General features: G+C 41.7%; 1 protein-coding gene across 1 annotated transcript; it reads right to left on the bottom strand.

Annotated features, from left to right (window-relative positions):
- Positions 1 to 659: 659 nt before the first annotated feature.
- Positions 660 to 14,283, bottom strand: LOC139422908 (neuropeptide FF receptor 1-like). Its single transcript, XM_071174373.1, has 3 exons — positions 13,977 to 14,283; positions 1,694 to 1,793; positions 660 to 1,491 (listed from the first exon to the last, which is right to left on the bottom strand). Exons 1-3 carry the CDS (start codon positions 14,281 to 14,283, stop codon positions 660 to 662), a joined length of 1,239 nt encoding a protein of 412 aa, XP_071030474.1.
- Between the last annotated feature and the right edge of the window lie 6,749 nt (positions 14,284 to 21,032).

Below are 21,032 nucleotides of genomic sequence, written 5' to 3'. Positions count from 1 at the left end.
TATGGCAACTTTCAGGATAAATCAAACCACTGTAATTTTCATTCACCAATATATTTTGTGTATGAAGGCTCTCCAACCCTGTTTATGTATGATTTATAAATACTTTTCATAAGCCTAAATAATCTATAAAATCAGAGTATTTTAAAATCTACCAATTGGTGATGAATATGTGTGTATTTCCATGGCTTGCTTCGATTGATCCCTATTCTGAACCCATTCTCTTGATACATATTGTAGTGAGTTTGTCGAGAACATTTTAATTAAAGGTACACCGTATTCAAAGGGATGGCTTTAGATAAATGTACTGAAAACCCTATTGAATGAAATCTGTTGGCCAGCAAATGGGAAGGTTTTCAGTGGTTGAATTACATTTATTCAGTGTGCGCAAGGGAACCACACCTACAACATGGGTGGGTAACGTTGGTTATCATTTTGCAAGCAGAACAGCATGGTTAATAGTTAATAGAAGCTTCATTTCCTAAATTTCCCAGCAGTCAAAACAATTTGTTTTTGAGACAGGGGTGTGTCAACAAAACTATGTTGTATTCATTAGGTATCTCATAGCTAATTTGTAAAGATGCATTACAAGCTCAATTATTGCAATAACCATGGCCATTTGCACAACAATTAATCTATAATCGTCACAGCCCTAAATAGAATCACTCCACCCAGGCTCCAATCACCCTGTTGAGTCCAACATTCCTGTTAATATCATCCAGGAGGATTCCATTGGTTGCATGTGGGATAATCTCAGGAGTGCCCTTAGAGCAGTGGCCTTTCCTCCCACCAGAGGACTCAGGGTTCTCGTTAAATACTCTGTTAGGGGGCGGGAAGTTGAAGCGTGTATTAACCACCCCTGTTGTTGTTTTTTGTGAACAGGCCCTGCAGGCCACTGCAGCCTGGAACCCCCTGCGGAAGTTCTCATTGAAGAAGCCATAGATGATGGGGTTAATCCCGCTGTTAAAGAAGGCCAGCCAGTGGGCCACAGGGAACAGGTAGCTGCTGAGGAAGTCAATCTGCTGCGTGTCCAGATCCCTGTAGTCAGTCAGCAGCATCAGCGTCCACAGAGGCAGCCATGACACCATGAAGAGCACTGCCACCATGATCAGCATGTTGATCACTTTAACCCTGCGTTGGGAATGGGCCCTCCGCACCTCTGCCAGCCTCACCTGCCTCAGGTTGACGGAGAGCTTGGCAACGATGCAGCCATACATGATGCTGATAACACCCAGGGGGGCCAGGTACACGTGCACGAAGATGACCATGGTGTAGACACGACGCATCTCAGGCTGGGGCCATTTCTCAAAGCAGACGAAGACAGGGTATGTCTGGTTGTCCTGGACCAGGTAGGTGTCTTCCAGGAGAATGATGGTCAGGGTAGCAGCCGAGGGGCAGATTATAGCAAACGCCAGCACCCAGATGAAGAGGATGGTGACGAGAGCAGTCACAGGCCTCATTCGGTGTCTAAAGGGGTACACAATACCTGTGAACCTGAGAGAAGGGGGAGGTAGGGAGGGGAAAAAAACAGACAGAGGGAGAGAGAGAGAGCAAGAGAGAGAGAGGAAGGGGTAGGGAGGAAGAGAGATTGAATGCCACAGAGAGAAATGTTTGGCTTGACAATTATAGCAATGGAGTTGACAAGAGCACAAACAGATCTGTGACAGGATAGTGCGGTGGTATGGTGGTGGATTACCTGTCAACAGCTATGGCCACCAGAGTGAAGACTGATGCTGACACTGACATCCCCTGGACCAGGTTGCTCATGGTGCATGTAATCTGGCCAAACGGCCATCCTGGTAAGAAAGACTGCATTACACACAAGCGATAGCCCGGTTGCTACACCAAATATTTTAATCTTAACGATTCTTAATGTGTTTCGATTGAGAATGGATTTTAATACTGTAGATGTGTGGATATACATTGCGTTAAGGGAGCAAATGGCCCTGAAAGGGATGGAAAATGCATACATTTAATAGATACAGTTGAAGTTGGAAGTTTACATACACCTAAGCCAAATGCATTTAAACTCAGTTTTGACAATTCCTGACATTTAATCCTAGTAAAAATTCCCTGTCTAAGGTCAGTTAAGATCACCCCTTTATGTTAAGAATGTGAAATGTCAGAATAATAGTAGAGAGAATGATTTATTTGAGCTTTTATTTCTTTCATCACATTCCCAGTGGGTCATGGTTGGGATGGTGTTCTTCGGCTTGCAAGCCTCCCCCTTTTCCTCCAAACATAACAATGGTCATTATGGCCAAAAAGTTATATTTTTGTTTCATCAGACGAGAGGACATTTTTCCAAACAGGTACGATCTTTGTCCCCATGTGCAGTTGCAAAACGTAGTCTGCCTTTTCTTATGCCGGATTTGGAGCAGTGGCTTCTTCTTTGCTGAGCGGCCTTTCAGGTCATGCCGATATAGGACTCATTTTACTTTCTTTACTCATTTTTTTTCTGAAGTCTTGGATGAGTTCTTTTGATTTTCCCATGATGTCAAGCAAAGAGGCTCTGAGTTTGACGGTAGGCCTTGAAACACCTCCAATTGACTCAAATGATGTCAATTAGCCCATCAGAAGCTTCTAAAGCCATGAATTTTCCAAGCTGTTTAAAGCCACAGTCAACTTAGTGTATGTAAACTTCTGACCCACTGGAATTGTGATACAGTGAATTATAAGTGAAATAATCTGTCTGTAAACAATTGTTGGAAAAATTACTTGTGTCATGCACAAAGCAGAGTTCCTAACCGACTTGCCAAAACTATAGTTTGTCAACAAGAAATTTGTGGAGTGGTTGAAAAACGAGTTTTAACGACTCCAACCTAAGTGTATTTAAACTTCCAACTTCAACTGTACCCACCGGGCACAAGCTGGTTGAATCAACATTGTTTGAATGTCATTTTTCAATGTATTGTGACATGGAATCTACATGGAAAGTACATTGGATTCGAAAAAAGTCAAAACTTTTGTTTTGAGGGTGAAATTTCAACCACAGGATTATGTCATCATAGTAACCAATTTTCAACATAGACAAACTGTGTATAAAATATGTATAATTGGTACCTTTGAAACATAGTTCATAAATTGGTGTGATTGGTCAAAAGACCAATTAGTGGAAAATATCAGAATTGGGCTGCCTGTGTAAACGCAGCCTTATAGGCCTATGGTTTCAAGCTTTGGTTGATTTAAAATGTAATCTTCAAATTCATCATTAATATTTGATTTTAATTTATGTATTACAATCTCCATTACCCAATGCCAATGGCAACAGCTAGTCTTACTGGGGTCCGACACATAACGCAAAGACATTACAGACAAAATACTTTACAATTGACATACATTTAAAAACATTAACATGTAGTGTGTGTGTGTGCATCCATCAGTTACACATACATGTCAGTACATAAACACAACACTTGGAATATGTTGGATTCACGTCTCCATTTCAACCTAAAAAAAAGTCAAAGTCTATTTAAAGTCTATTTAAAGTGCATTTAACGTTTGCATAGATTTGATTTATTCCTATTCCTTAACTTTGATTTTGTTTGATATGGAGATGTGAATCCAACATGTAATATTATTAATATATCAACTATTAATATTTGTAGACAAACTGGATTTTGTATTGTGTTTGGTTGTCAATGCAAACAAATATCAATATTTGAATGAGATCTTCTGCTTGCATAGATCCATTGGTGCCACTGATTTAGTCTGGTTTTTCTATAAATTAATTCTAAACTATATGTTGGATTCACCTCTATCTCAACTAAATTAAATTTGAAATGAATTTGAAATAAAGTCTGATTTGACTTAGTCCTATTCTTTAACTTTGATTATTGGTTGAGATTGAGACGTGAATCCAACATATCAATTATTAACTTGGAGACAAACTGCAATTAAAATCAAACTAAGTCAGTGGCACAAAAGATACATTTCCTTCAAATGTTGATATTTGGTTGCATTGACAATCACACACATTTCAATTACACTTTTGCAATGTAGAAAATACTCTATTAACTTGTTACAAGTTAACAAATTATATGCTGGATTCATGTCTCCAACTAAACCAAAAATCTAAGTTAAAGAGTAGGATTAAGCCAGTGGCTCAGATGACACAATCCAAGCATTAGATAGGCTATCCTTTAAATGTTGATATTGGACCAATGTGTAAACCAAACACAATGCAATAATACTTTTGTATTACAGTAGCCTAAAGTTAAGGCTATGTTACAAACGAATGTAACAGTATTTATTCAACCTTAAAATGAGTAACACATCCATGACCACATTTTGAGGTTAGCCTATTGTAAATGTCTTCTTATGTAGACCTAACCAGAGAAAGAGTGCATTTTCAAGATAACATGCAAAGATTGCAGATTTTCTACACAATTGCTTTAATAATATGTGCAGAATTTTGAACAACATTGATCACTTGCAATGTACTTTTAATGTAATCTCAACTGCAATACAGGGCCCGGTTTCCGAAAAGCATTTTAAGCCTAAATTCTGGGGCAGAACCTTTGTAGGCGCATCATTAAATCTCTGAGCTGTTTCCCAAAACCAGACCTGGTGCAAGGACAGACGCTGGGAGACGAGAAGCAAGTACAGAGAGTGAACATTTAATGAATAACGGACATGAAACGAAACGCGGACATCGTCTGGACAAGGGAAACATAATGACAATAATGTTGGCACGGGGATGAAACTGAGGAATAGACTGATATAGGGGATGCAATCAAAAACGTGATGGAGTACAGGTGAGTCCAATGAAGTGCTGATGCCTGTAACAATGGTGACAGGTGTGCATAATGATGGGCAGCCTTGAGCGCCAGAGAGGGTGGGCGGGAGCAGGCGTGACAGTACCCCCCCCCCCCACACTATGGGTCCCACCTGGGGCGTGGGAGCCCGACGAGCCGGCCGAGGCGTGGGAGCCCGACGAGCCGGCTGAGGCGTGGGAGCCCGACAAGCCGGCCAAGGTGTGGGAGCAGGACGAGCCGCTGAGGCGTAGGATCCTGACGAACCGGCTGAGGCATGACGTGGGATGGGAGCCTGCCGAGCCAACCGAGGCAAGAAAACCTCTTGAGTCAGCTAAGCCATGGAAGCTTGACGAGCCAGCTGAGGCATCCCCGGTTCCTTCAGCAGCAGCAACAGGACCCGACGTCACCAAACAAACAAAAAACTAAAAAACTCCCTGATGCTTTCATATTGGTGTCATCATTCTGTAAGAACCGACACTGGGAGACGAGAAGCAAGTACAGGGAGTGAACATTAAATAAATAACAGACATGAAACAAAACACAGACAACATCTGGACAGGGGGAACAAAACAACATTAATGCTGACACAGGGATGAAACTGAGAAATCAAAATGTGTGGAGTACAGGTGAGTCTAATGAAACGTGGATGCGCATAATGATGGTGACAGGTGTGGGTAATGATGGGCAGCCTGGAACCTCGAGGACCAGAGAGGGGGAGTGGGAGCAGGCGTGACACCCGGTGCCAGAACTAATCAGTTGGACGGCATTCGATTTCCAAAGGCTGGCCTGTTTTTTCACAGGGCCTCCTATGTGTGGCAGACAAAACACATTTAATAAATGGGTACAGTTGCGACCTGTCATTCACGGCAGGTGGGGCAGAGCATGTTATTTAGGCATTAATTTGTGTCACATATCAGTTTGCGAACAATGTAAAAACGAATTTATTGAGAGAACAAAGCCAAATACAATCATGATCTCTTTCTTGCTTTCTTGAATATGGCAGCTCCAAAATACAGATGTTTCAGCCTAGCTCAGTGCTTTCTGTGGTGGAGGGGCAACCAGTGGAAAATACAGAGCTTAGGCATTGGTCATCTTCTCTAGTGTCATCGCAGAATCTACCGGGAGAGCTAGGCAGTTCAAGCCCCCTTGGGTGCTGCCATAGATTTACATTAGAAGTGACCATCCTAGAAGGCTCAAGGTCATTGACTATAGATAAAATGACATCAAATCACGTTATATCTACAAAGCTTTGATTGGACTGATCATATCAACAACATACTTTCAAAATCTTAGCTAGCAATCTAGACATGTTAAGGCCTCGACATGATGCTAAATTTATCTGAACTAATGTCTATCTGAATTTCTGTCTGTGTCCATTTTGAAAGTGCTGAACGATAGGCTTTTTATCGAATTACACAAATCCACAAGGAGTGAGTAGAAACCACTATGTTTTTTTAAAGGCAGTAAATGAGGCTGAATTTGTTCTAACTAGGCAAGTCAGTTAAGAACAAATTCTTGTTTTCAATGTCAGCCTAGGAACAGTTGGTTAACAGCCTTGATCAGGGGTAGAACAACAGATTTGTACCTTGTCAGCTCGGGGAATCGATCTTGCAACCTTTCGGTTACTAGTCCAACGGTCTAACCACTAGGATACCAGTCGCCCCGAATGAACTGTTTAGCTGCCAGACAAGGCTCCGCTGTGTAGGTGTAGCGGTGGTGCTGAAAGGAAAGTTCTGCTGTTGGGACAGCTTTATGTAGGCCCTAACAGTATGGGCACAGTTTGTCACCGTTATAGTGCAAATAATGTATTGTTTAGTGTTGTGCTGTGTTGTGTAGTGGCTTTGCTGTCATGCATCTAAAAACAAAATGGGGAGTTTGCCCCACCAAGATTTACATGCTAAAATCGCCACTGAATGGGTGTAGGTAGTAAAGACCATAGGCAACTCATGAGTTTCAAGTTTGGAGAAGCTTACAATTTATTCTTCCATTTCTACTGATCTGTGTGCCAGTTATGAATATGTATAAATGCACATTTTCTAAGAACAGTTTCATTTGAATAATAATGTTTTTGTTTCTCAAAATCACTGTTTGTTAACTTTTAGATTTTCACCATTTTATTTCAGATGTTTATTATTAACCACGTGACAATATATATATATATACAGTGCCTTGCGAAAGTATTCGGACCCCCTGGAACTTCGCAACCTTTTGCCACATTTCAGGTTTCAAACACAAAGATATAAAACTGTATTTTTTTGTGAAGAATCAACAACAAGTGGGACACAATCATGAAGTGGAACGACATTTATTGGATATTTCAAACTTTTTTAACAAATCAAAAACTGAAAAATTGGGCGTGCAAAATTATTCAGCCCCTTTACTTTCAGTGCAGCAAACTCTCTCCAGAAGTTCAGTGAGGATCTCTGAAAGATCCAATGTTGACCTAAATGACTAATGAGGATAAATACAATCCACCTGTGTGTAATCAAGTCTCCGTATAAATGCACCTGCACTGTGATAGTCTCAGAGGTCCGTTAAAAGCGCAGAGAGCATCATGAAGAACAAGGAACACACCAGGCAGGTCCGAGATACTGTTGTGAAGAAGTTTAAAGCCGGATTTGGATACAAAAATATTTCCCAAGCTTTAAACATCCCAAGGAGCACTGTGCAAGCGATAATATTGAAATGGAAGGAGTATCAGACCACTGCAAATCTACCAAGACCTGGCCGTCCCTCTAAACTTTCAGCTCATACAAGGAGAAGACTGATCAGAGATGCAGCCAAGAGGCCCATGATCACTCTGGATGAACTGCAGAGATCTACAGCTGAGGTGGGAGACTCTGTCCATAGGACAACAATCAGTCGTATATTGCACAAATTTGGCCTTTATGGAAGAGTGGCAAGAAAGCCATTTCTTAAAGATATCCATAAAAAGTGTTGTTTAAAGTTTGCCACAAGCCACCTGGGAGACACACCAAACATGTGGAAGAAGGTGCTCTGGTCAGATGAAACCAAAATTGAACTTTTTGGCAACAATGAAAAACGTTATGTTTGGCGTAAAAGCAACACAGCTGAACACACCATCCCCACTGTCAAACATGGTGGTGGCAGCATCATGGTTTGGGCCTGCTTTTCTTCAGCAGGGACAGGGAAGATGGTTAAAATTGATGGGAAGATGGATGGAGCCAAATACAGGACCATTCTGGAAGAATGGTGAACCTGATGGAGTCTGCAAAAGACCTGAGACTGGGACGGAGATTTGTCTTCCAACAAGACAATGATCCAAAACATAAAGCAAAATCTACAATGGAATGGTTCAAAAATAAACATATCCAGGTGTTAGAATGGCCAAGTCAAAGTCCAGACCTGAATCCAATTGAGAATCTGTGGAAAGAACTGAAAACTGCTGTTCACAAATGCTCTCCATCCAACCGCTGTTTTGCAAGGAGGAATGGGAAAAAATTTCAGTCTCTCGATGTGCAAAACTGATAGAGACATACCCCAAGCGACTTACAGCTGTAATCGCAGCAAAAGGTGGCGCTACAAAGTATTAACTTAAGGGGGCTGAATAATTTTGCACGCCCAATTTTTCAGTTTTTGATTTGTTAAAAAAGTTTGAAATATCCAATAAATGTCGTTCCACTTCATGATTGTGTCCCACTTGTTGTTGATTCTTCACAAAAAAATACAGTTTTATATCTTTATGTTTGAAGCCTGAAATGTGGCAAAAGGTCGCAAAGTTCAAGGGGGCCGAATACTTTCGCAAGGCACTGTATATATATTATATATATATACATATAGATTTTTTTGTTTGATGTAACTAGGCAAGTCAGTTAAGAAAACAAATATTATTATTTACAATGATGGACTAGGAACAGTGGGTGAACTGCCTTGTTCAGGCGCAGAACAACATATTTTTACCTTGTCAGCTCGGGGATTCAATCAACCAACCTTTCGGTTACTGACCCAACGCTCTAACCACTAGACTACCTGCCACCCCAAAAGGAAGCGCCTAACGTGTCACGTGGTTAATAATAAACATCTGAAGTAAAATGGTAAAAATCTCAAAGTTCGAATTCAACTATAACTCAAAAGTGAAACCAGGCTACCTAAGTATGGTTCTCAATCAGGGACAACGATTGACAGCTGCCTCTGATTGAGAACCATACCAGGCCAAACACAGAAATCCCAAATCATAGAAAAAAGAACATAGACAACCCACCCAACTCACGCCCTGACCATACTAAAACAAAGACATAACAAAAGAACTAAGGTCAGAACATGACAGTACCCCCCCCCCCCCCCCCCCAAAGGTGCGGACTCTGGCCGCAAAACCTGAACCTATAGGGGAGGGTCTGGGTGGGTGTCTGTCCGCGGTGGCGGCTCTGGCGCGGGACGGGACCCCACTCCACCATAGTCTTTCTACGCCTCTTTACCTGCCTCTGTGGCCTCTTTAGAGCGGCGACCCTCGCCACCGACCTTGGACTGGGGACCCTAACCACGGGTCCCAAATGGACGGGAGATTCCGGCAGCACCTGACAGACGGACGGCTCCGGCAGCTCCTGGCTGACGGGCGGCTCTGGCAGCTCTTGGCTGACGGGCGGCTCTGGCAGCTCAGGACAGACGTGAGACTCTGTCAGCTCAGGACAGACGGGAGACTCTGGCAGCTCAGGACAGACGGGAGACTGTAGGGAGGAGACGGAGAGACAGCCTGGTGCGGGGGGCTGCCACCGGAGGGCTGGTGCGTGGAGGTGGCACCGGATAGACCGGACCGTGACGGCGCACTGGAGGTCTCGAGCACCAAGGCTGCCCAACCCTACCTGGCTGAATGCTCCCTGTAGCCAAGCCAGTGCGGCGAGGTGGAATAGTCCGCACTGGGCTGTGCTGGCAAACTGGGGACACCATGCGTAGGGCTGGTGCCATGTACCCCGGCCCGAGGAGACGCACTGGAGACCAGATGCGCTGAGCCGGCTTCATGGCACCTGGCTCGATGCCCACTCTAGCCCGGCCGATACGAGGCACTGCTATGTACCGCACCGGGCTATGCCTGCGCACCGGGGACACAGTGCGCCTCACGGCATAACATGGTGCCTGCCCGGTCCCTCTCTCTCCACGGTAAGCACGGGGAGTTGGCTCAGGTCTCCTAACTGACTTAGCCACACTCCCCGTGTGCCCCCCCCCCAATAAATATTTGGGGCTGCCTCTCGGGCTTCCAGCCGCGCTGCCGTGCTGCCTCCTCATACCACCGTCTCTCAGCTTTCGCTGCCTCCAGCTCTGCCTCCAGCTCTGCCTTGGGGCGGCGATATTCTCCCGGCTGTGCCCAGGGTCCCTTGCCATCCAAGATCTCCTCCCATGTCCAGAAGTCTGGAAATCTCTGCTGCTGCTGCTGCCCGTTGTTACCACGCTGCTTGGTCCTTTGGTGGTGGGTGATTCTGTAGCGGCTATCCTCTTCCTCTTCTGAGGAGGAGTAGGAGAGATCGGACCATTGCACAGCGTGGTAAGTGTCCATCTTTTAATAATGTAAATGAACACTGAAAAATAAAAAAAAGTGAACGAACGAAATCGAAACAGTTCAGTCTGGTGCAGAAACAAACACTCAACAGAAAACAATCACCCACAACTCAAAAGTGAAACCAGGCTACCTAAGTATGGTTCTCAATCAGGGACAACGATTGACAGTTGCCTCTGATTGAGAACCATACCTGGCCAAACACAGAAATCCCAAATCATAGAAAAAAGAACATAGACAACCCACCCAACTCACGCCCTGACCATACTAAAACAAAGACATAACAAAATAACTAAGGTCAGAACGTGACACACTCTTCTCCGCCTGTCTGCCTCCCTTTTTATCTGTCTTGACCTGAGCTATTGCTAGTGAAGTTCAACATTGTATCAAATTATCACAGGGTCCGTCCGGAAGCTGTCTCTAAGAAACTTGCAACATTGAATCAACTAGCCTATTCCGGGCCCTCAAAGTTTCCTGCACCAGTGAGCTTGGGACAAAAAGCAGTTTTTTTATGACGTTTCCACTGGATATATGGGATTATCAGATCATGATATCTTGCTCTTTCACACTGAGGCTTAGTGATCAACAAGGACGGGAGTGTTGATAGATTTTTCAAATACTGAGGAACTACATGTATCATTCGCAATGGCTGATAGAAAAACAGACTTTGTTGCCTCGTGTGAGGCGAAGACAACATGAGTGGTGAGTTAAGACAATCAGAAATAAGACATTGCCAAATGGGCACCTTCTTACATATGCATGCAAGGAAACAATCCACAGCATTTAAAAATAGCAATAAGATAATGATCCTCTGTGGGTAAGTCAAGCTCCATGGTGAAGTATTTTGAATGATTTTATTTAGACAGGAGTAATTATATAATTTTGTTGAAACATCAATTTACTTTTGGGAATTCCAGCATCCTAATAGTGCACTGTACACCCGCACAGTGCAGGAAAATAACCTCTCCCTCAACGTCAACAAAATGAAGGAGCTGATTGTTGACTTCAGGAAACAGCAGAGGGAGCAAGCCCCTATCCACATCGACGGGACCACAGTGGAGAAGGTAAAAAGCTTCAAGTTCCTCGGCGTACACATCACTGACAATCTGAAATGGTCCACCCACACAGACAGTGTGGTGAAGAAGGTGCAACAGCACTTCTTCAGGAGGTTAAAGAAATTCAGCTTGGCCCCTAAGACCCTCACAAACTTTTACAGATGCACAATTGAGAGCCCCCTGTCGGGCTGTATCACCACCTGGTACGCTAATTGCACCGCTCACAACCGCAGGGCTATCCAGAGGAGTGTGCGGTCTGCCCAACGCATTACCGGGGGCACAGGAAATCTACAGCATTTATTTAAATATGTTTTAATTCCATTCTTTACCTTTAGATTTTTGTGTATTGTTGTACATTTTTAGATACTACTGCACTTTTGAAGCTAGGAACACAAGCATTTCGCTACACCTGCAATAACATCTGCTAAATATGTTTATGTGACCAATACAATTTGATTTTGATTTTAACTTTCCTTTCCAATTCACAAGAGGCTGAAACCAGAGATCTGTCATGATGAGATGCTCAAGTCACCACCTTAACAATGGGAGTCTTTGTCTCAAAGGCTGGGAGGCAGACGACAAGTTTAGGTCTGCATATTATTCCCATAGAAACGCACTGGGTTTATACTGGACAGATTTTGGCGAGTGCTCGCTCGCTTTGCCGCTTCCTCTCTGCTGACACTCTATCGTCGGACAAAGCATCCGAGTGATCTAAACAGCGCCCCTCTATATGTAGCCCATGCAACTGATGCTGTATGGACAGAAATAGTATGACATGCCATACTCTTTTGGTCCAGACAGCATCAGATACATGGTCTACACATACTGAGACAGAGGGTCGCTGTTTCGCTCACTCGGAAACTTTAACTGAGATTGATGCATCTTTCCGTCGGCGCGAATCTCGGTCAAATAAATGATCAATATTTCAATATTTTATTTGGAAGGGAAAGCAGATAAATTTGGGCGGGGCAAGCCCCCAAAGGTCCTCCCACAACTCCGCCCCTGCCCAAAACCAACGTTATTAACGATTCACTTGAAAACACTCATAATCTAAGTGTGCGACAGACCACTCAAAGAACAACGAAGTGCGTCATTAGATGTTTTTTTTTTTGCCCATAGCATCATGTTATACACAGAACATCTCCGCTAAACATAAAATCACATGGTTTGTCCGCCTCTCTGTGACCGCCGATAATTCAGAAAACAAAGTTGACTACAAATACAAAGTTGCCAATGTCTTTGCAATTGCGAAGTATAAAACTTAATATAAAATATAAAACAGATGACTGTATTGAAAAATAAATACAGTAGGCTATAGGCTAGGCCAATTTCAATTATATTGAAATACATTCAATTGAGATATATTTAGCTACTTGTAGGCTACTGACTGTAATTTGTCTCAATATATTTCATGATGTGTAGCCTAAGGTGCCCAATGATGTGCCAAATATTTTAGTGCATTATTATAGGGTAAGTGTTGGAATTAGCCACCTCAATATTTGCAGTCATAGGTAATAATATCTTTCTAGGAGCTGATTCGTCGTCACTATTGTGGAATAATTTGAACGTTAATGTAAGATTTGAATGGAGAATGCTGATCCGAGAGCAGCGTTGCCTTTCTTTTGATCCAATAGGTATCAACACATGCTTCAACAACACACTCAGCAAAATTTTCTCTGGGTGCTGTTTCGGCCATTGTAGGAAACATGCATCGTTAAAACAGGTATTGTCTTCTCCTTTTTTCCCTTTGTGCTGTTTGTGCCCAACAATGTTTGTACCATGTTTGTGCTGCTGGCATTTTGTGTGGCTACCGGGCTGTGTCATGTGTTGCTGTCATACTATGTTGTTGTCTTAGGTCTCTCTTTATGTAGTGTTGTGGCGTCATGATGTGTGTTTTGTCCTAAATTTGTATTTTTAATCACAGTCCAGTCCCTGTAGGAGGCCTTTTGCCACTTGATAGGCAATCATTGTAAATAAGAATTTGTTCACAACTGACTTGCCTAGTTAACGAAAGGTTAAATAAAAAATAAAAAAAGCCTAAATTCCAACACTATGGGAAACCAGGCCCAGGTTATTTGTTTGTGCTTTTAGATGAAGTAGTTGTATAAATACAACATTTCTGACATTGTATTCCCATTTGAAATGTATTGTGCTTGTAAATTGTTGAAAGTGCAGTGATAACACATTTAGATGACAACTAACTACAATCTGACATTGTTTTAACTTTTTCCTTTGGAATTTTGATGTGCTTTTTATAGATGGATGAAAGCATGGTGAATTAAACAAACATTTGGATTTCAAGAAAGGTATGGCTGTCTTTTTGAGTAGGTAAATAAAGGTTGAAATCTCATTGAACAACTTAACCAAATATTAGCCCAAATTCCCCGTTGAAATGATGTGGTGTGCCCAGTGGGTATGCAATAATTAATTATCAACAGCAAGTTGATTGAAAATCAGCCTTTTCACTCCAGACTTTCTCACACTTGGTTGACTCAACTGGAGACAGCCTCGAGCTGTAAAAGTCAGACTGAAACCTTTGATCCCTTCCTAGAAAGTTAACACTCTCGCCTCCAGAACCATATGATTCCCCTTACGGAGGGGATCCCGCATCGATTTCTGCATGTGCCCTACGCATTTCTGCTCCGTCCACTTTCTCACCTGATATTAGGCTGTCAATCAAAGTCGTTGGAACGCAGAACACTCCAATGAGCAGGTCACTGATGGCCAAGTTGAGGATGAAGAGGTTGGTGACGGAGCGCATGTTGCGGTTCCGGAGGACCACCAGGGAGACCAGCACGTTCCCCCCGACGCAGAGCAGGAGAACCGCCATATAGCACAGGATATAGATGACAGACATGCCGGTGGAGTGCAGGTAGTAAGGCATGTAGGTGCGGTTGGCTCTGTCCATAGTGGCACTGTCCATGGTGCTGTTCACAGCAGTTTCATTCAGTGACGCAATCTCCATTTTCACAAGTCACCTTCCAAATGGAATCACATCAGAAAAACGTGTTATAGCCTACATATTGGCAGAGAAACCTAGCAGATACAAATATATATTTTAAAAGAAACGCAAGGAATATAAAAGAAAAACGATAAAGCCATAGCACAAACATTCTCTGAAAAAAAGCTTTAGTCATCATACAAATAATCAAGGAAAGGTTGCCATTTGGACGAATCCACTCCATCGTGATTTATTGTTCTTATTTTTTACCATCAAATGACAAATATGTTCTTACTGAAACAAGTACATGAAACTGACGAAGAAAGAAAATACAGTAAAAGCTCAGTGAGAACAAATTGTGAGTTAAATTCATAAGATTGAGAAGGCAAAGTTGCTATTTCATAGAAATCTGCAGGATGCCTATTGAGATTTTCAAAGAGAGACTTACCTTTGGAAGAGCTACACTATAGTTCCCCTTGTCTGATCTTGTCTGTGCCGGTGCGCTCTACTGCGTCTCGTAATGCTTCTAGTCCACTTCTGGAAACGCATCAGCGTCACTCATACTCTATAACGATTAGGGATACTGTACCACATAGATAGTGCGACCAATGCATGTAGCCTATATTTGATTTATAGTAAGCCTACAGAACAATTTAAACAAAATTCGATGGTCAGTCTTTAGTTCCATGAAAAGGCTTAAATTTGTAGGACTATTTTTCCCACCACTATAAGACCTGTTCATTCTTTATCCTGATTGATGACAAATAAGTAAGTAAATTGGGCACTTCCGGATCTGTCTCTAAACATGTCAATTATGTTCCAAGTGTAAGTTACTGTATGATGATATAACCTACTGACAAGTTACAAGGAGAGTCCCAAGAGACATTGAAATCAAAGTAACCTAGTGGTTAAAAGATGTAACTGTACAGTAGAGTAGACATCTAAGAGGTGTATATTCACACATTCACAACACAAATACAACAGCTGGTTTTACAAAAAGATGAATGCTTTAAATGAGTGGATCTCTGTTACGGTGAATAGGCTACAGTACACTAAGAGTATGAAAAGTACCTCTCTTTATTAAATCAGTTATTTGGGGCTCCGGTAGACTGCTAGAGCTCATGGCTCAGTCATCCCCAAGGCCATATAGCTGCGGTAAATATAACCCTGATGACATTGTATTTTTCACAACAACTTGCATATTTTCACTTCTCATTGTCTGTTAGCCTACTTGCACTTACAGTATTCCTTATGTATATTAAAAACAAAAAAAATATGCTATAAGTGAAAGTAGGTATTGGTCTGAAGCCGAAAAAGAAAGGAAATTCACATGAGCACTACAATGCCTACTTCACCCATGCTCTACCAAGGTTTTCCAGCACACAGCTTTGACCTACTACAGTAGCTATGTTGGTCTATTGTACTTCAAACAATGTGCAGGTTACTTAGGATTTAAACCTTCTCAAACAGCCTAATTCATATTCTTAGAGGAGGTTCTCCCACAATAATGTGATTTGCATCGCCTACAAGTTAAAGTATTGGATTCTTCACACACCACACTAATCCCATTCCACTACCTTTTCAAGCTTTCTTAAATTATATGAAAACAAGCTTTGCTTTTATACTTATCATGCTTGATTCAGCGAGCTGTTTTGTCTTGTAGTAATGTGGTGCCTGCCTGTATTTTCTTAAACCTTTTTATTTAGCAATATAGTACATGTCATAAAGAAAAATATACTGTATTTTCATAAAATCTTTGTTTGGTCAGTAGATGCCCAACATAACACCAGGTGGTGGTGTGTTGTACACAGTTACTCATACAGTTGAAGTCCGAAATTTACATACACTTAGGTTGGAGTCATTAAAACCAATTTTTCAACCACTCCACAAATATCTTGTTAACAAACTATAGTTTTGGCAAGTCGGTTATGGCTTTAGATGTCATGGCTTTAGAAGCTTCTGATAGGCTAATTGGCATAATTTGAGACAATTGGAGGTGTACCTGTGGATGTATTTCAAGGCCAACCTTCAAACTTAGTGCCTCTTTGCTTGACATCATGGGAAAATCCAAAGAAATCAGCCAATAACTCTTTTTTTTTGTTTTTGACCTCCACAAGTCTGGTTAATCCTTGGGAGCAATTTCCAAACGCCTGAAGGTACCAGACAAACAATAGTACACAAGTATACTTGTACCGCTCAGGAATGAGACGCGTTATGTCTCCTAGAGATGAACGTACTTTGGTGCGAAAAGTGCAAATCAATCCCAGAACAACAGCAAAGGACCGTGTGAAGATGCTGGAGGGAACTGGTACAAAATTATCTATATCCCCAGTAAAACGAGTCCTATATCGACATGACCTGAAAGGCCGCTCAGCAAGGAAGAAGCCACTGCTCCAAATCCGGCATAAAAAAGACAAACTACGGTTCGCAACTGCACATGGGAACAAAAATCGTACTTTTAGGAGAAATGTCCTATGGTCTGATGAAACAAATATAGAACTGCCTGGCCATAATGACCATCATTATGTTTGGAGGAAAAAGGGGGAGGCTTGCAAGCCGAAGAACACCATCCCAACCATAAAGCACGGGGGTGGCACATGTTGTAGGGGGCTTGGCTGCAGGAGGGACTGGTGCATTTCACAAAATAGATGGCATCATGAGGTAGGAAAATTATGTGGATATATTGAAGCAACATCTCAAGTCATCAGTCAAGAAATTGAAGCTTGGTCACAAATGGGTCTTCCAAATGGACAACGACCCCAAGCATACTTCCAAAGTTGTGTAAAAATGGCAACAAAGTAAAGGTATTGGAGTGGTCATCACAAAGCCCTGACCTCAATCCCATAGAAAATTGCGGGCAGAACTGAAAAAGCGTGTGCGAGCAAGGAGACCTACAAACATCAGTTACACCAACTCTGTCAGGAGGAATGGGCCAAAATTCACCCAACTTATTGTGGGAAGCTTGTGGAAGTCTACCCGAAACGTTTGACCCAAGTTAAACAATTTCAAGGCAATGCTACCAAATACTAATTGAGTGTGTGTAAACTTCTGACCCACTGGGAATGTGATGAAATAAATAAAAGCTGAAATAAATCATTCTCTCTAATATTATTCTGACATTTCACATTATTAAAATAAAGTGGTGATCCTAACTGACCTAAGACAGGGGATTTTTACTAAGATTATGGCAGGAATTGTGAAAGCTGAGTTTAAATGTATTCGGCTAAGGTGTATGTAAACTTCCGACTTCAACTGTACATACATTATAGTGCTGAGCGATTTGTGCTTTTTGAGGTCGGTTTTTGATTTCGGTTTCGAATATTTTATTTAACATTAAATGCACTTTGCATTATGTGGGTTGAATGCTGTAACAACACAGAATACAACCATTAATACAAGTGACTGCCCATTACTGATTATCACTTATTAACCATCATTTATTCACTTTAGTTAACTTTAATAAAATATTTATTTTATTTGATTACTTTATTATTTCATTCCAGGTTATCATCTCATTTTTTTTTAGAGCTGAGCTGTCTGACAAAATCACGATTTTGTAGTTCTTCAATGTAAATAAGGCATGCATTATGACTGTTGAATACCAACAATCAATCACTTTGATAATGTATTTTCAGACTCACGAAGAAATTGCTTTCTATCCCTTTCGGTCGCCTGTTCTCTCTTCTCTCAATCCCAATGTTTTACTCAGCACAGACTTGACCATTTTAAGCGTCCGCACAATGGATTATGGTCATTGTAGTTAATTACCATGTTTTCTGCGCTAAATGATGTAGCATATTGGCTTGTTCAGGCTTGATCTGATTTATCTCTACAGAAACTGCACTTCAAGCTCACAGGAAAAAAAACTACTTCAGGCAATTAGTCGTTTAAAAAACGAAAAATAACCACAATTTTGGTTAATCGCTCAGCACTAATACATTATTGACTGTCACATTAGGTGGCTGGGAGAGCAAAGCATGAGTGGCAAAAACTGCATGGTGCTCTGCATCAGCAGAGACTTTGGACATTGGTGCGGCAGATGCGTGGATGTAGAGGGGTCATATGAATGTTTGCCGGGACGACAATGGTCTTTTCTGATATTGCGCAGTGGAGGAGCTGGATGTTCCAGTGGGACCAGAAGTGCATAGAGAGGTCCCGGTGCTCTCTCAATCAGCTGGGGTGCGCATTTCAGGGAACACAATCCACCACCCTGCCATTATACAGTGTGTCCCTGGGATGTACTGTAGAGGTGGAGTGCATCTGACAGATGAGGGCAATGACGTATTCCTTAAAAGTTGAGCTTTCCAGTCTCCACTGTTCTCTGCTCCTTAGAGCCACCTAATAATTGACAATAAGCACACCGTGCGTGCATGCACAGGCCAGTGTGTGTGTCGGGACTGGGAGACGGGTATCAAAACTATACACGAAATAGAATGGTCAGAAACCCAGGACCTTCAGATCCTATGGCCGTGACGTTGACGGTTACGCTACGAACTCTGTCAAGAACGTACACTCTACACAATCTGGTGATGACAGGAAGATGTTGTTGTTGTTCGTTCACTCATTACTGATTGAACCTTCATTTATCTTGCTTGTTTAAAAAACATAGTCTAAAACACTTGATGTGTTGAAAACAGTGACATAGCTTCTATTGACTCCGCAAAGGTCGTGCAAACATGCGATGATGTTGGTATTATTTAAAAAGACGATATGTAACTTTTTGGTTGACCCCACTAAATTCACATGGAAATGTACAGATCTGGGGAAATGGAGATTTACAGAACTGGGAAAATGGGGATTTATTTACAGATCTGGGGAAATGGACATTTACAGATCTGGGAAAATGGGGATTTATTTACAGATCTGGGGAAATGGACATTTACAGATCTGGGGAAATGGGGATTTACAGATCTGTCATTCACTATTGTTATCAACTGTACCAGCAGAAATGGAACATAAATCACAGAAAATAGATGTTGTGGTAGGTGCAGCTGCAGAGAAGTATTTGGATGTAAAATATGTTACTGCAGAAGTTACTGCAGAAGTTACAAGGTGTGCCGGACTGGTAAAGGATCAGACAGGGCAAGTAGTGGAAGTAGTGGTGAGGTTTTAATTGGTGTTGGGTTAGTTGGTAGGTCCATTTTTTCGTAACTTTTCCGGTTCCCTTTCGTGTCACAAGGTGTAGTGCATTCACACTCCAGTACACTAGGTGGCGGTGTATGCATCTTTCAGTTGGTTGCGATCTGCCAATACAAATTTAAAGAAGAAGGGTTTCGGGAATAAATTGAAAAGGACCTTGACACTGTTAATCAGTCAGCACAAATTTAGTTTACAATGACAAGAAGAAAATTGCATTGCAGAGGAAGGAGCGTACTGATTCATTGCAGGGATCATCAACTAGAGTCAGTCGCGAGACAATTTTTTTCTTGAGCGGGTGGTCAGGGGGCCGGAACATAATTATACAAATCATTTTTAGACTGCAAACTGACTGCCGGAAGCTTAAATAGATATAATATTTGACTACAACATATTCATTTCAAACCTTGCGATCACATACACTGAGTATACAAAGCATTGACCTTTCACTAGAGGGAGCTAAATCAGGGTCACACAGTGTTTCTTGGTAGTCTTAAACAAATATACTTTGAAACAAAAGTATACACCGTTACACACATGGTTATGTTTTTAAAAAAAGTCAGATATAGAGTTGAAATATATTACATTTCGAGTTTGCATCCCAATATTACACTTTATATACATCACAGAAGACTGAAACAAAACCATTTGGTTTATTATTTTTATTTTTGACTTTATTATGAAAAATATTAATAACATTCCACTCATGAGACCAATAGAGGGCGCTTGTGGTCATTAGACTGCAGGAAATTAAGAATACCTGCTCTTTCCATGACGTGACCAGGTGAAAGCTATAATCCCTTATTGAGGTCACTTGTTCAATACACTTCAGTCAATGTAGATGAAGGAGAGGAGACAGGTTTGAAGAAGGATTATTAAGCCTTGAGACAATTCAGACATGGATTGTGAATGTGTGCCATTCAGAGGGTGAATGGGCAAGACAAAAGATTTAAGTAACTGAACGGGATATGGTAGTAGGTGTCAGGCACACCGGGTTTGTGTCAAGAACTGCAACGCTGCTGTGTTTTTCACGTTTAACAGTTCCCTGTGTGTACCAAGAATGGTCCACCACTCAAAGGACATTCAGCCAACTATACAAAACTGTGGGAAGCATTGGAGTCAACATGGGCCAGCATCCCTGTGGAACGCTTGGCACCTTGTAGAGTCCATGCCCCAAATAATTGACGCTGGCCTCAGATCTGTTTGTGCTCTTGCCAACTCCATTGCTGTCATTGTCAAGCCAAATGTTTTTTTTTTATGTCAATGACTGACAAGGTCATTTCCAATTGAGCTGACATATGCAGTGTTTACCGTGAATGGCGTCTCTGCCAACGCGGTAACATTTCTTCAAATTTCAATCACGCTGTAACGCTGAACTTCTGCGATACGGATTGAATAGAGTCCTGAATCTTTTATTATTGAACATTGTCCCAGTCAAATAAATTATGTAAAATAAACATAATTAGCACCCTTAGGTAAGACAATGCATCTGATTAAAGGAACTATGTGGAATATTTGATTCTGTTCTGATGAATGATGTGTGTTTGTAACAAGCCACCCTGTGATCACTACTACAAACTATTGAAAAACAATTACTTTTACCAACAGTTGATAGCTGGACTTCTAACTAACGTCAA

This window comes from Oncorhynchus clarkii, chromosome 12 (assembly GCF_045791955.1).
Source record: "Oncorhynchus clarkii lewisi isolate Uvic-CL-2024 chromosome 12, UVic_Ocla_1.0, whole genome shotgun sequence".
In the NCBI taxonomy this organism is placed as follows: domain Eukaryota; kingdom Metazoa; phylum Chordata; class Actinopteri; order Salmoniformes; family Salmonidae; genus Oncorhynchus; species Oncorhynchus clarkii.
This window is presented reverse-complemented; position numbering and strand designations above follow the sequence as displayed.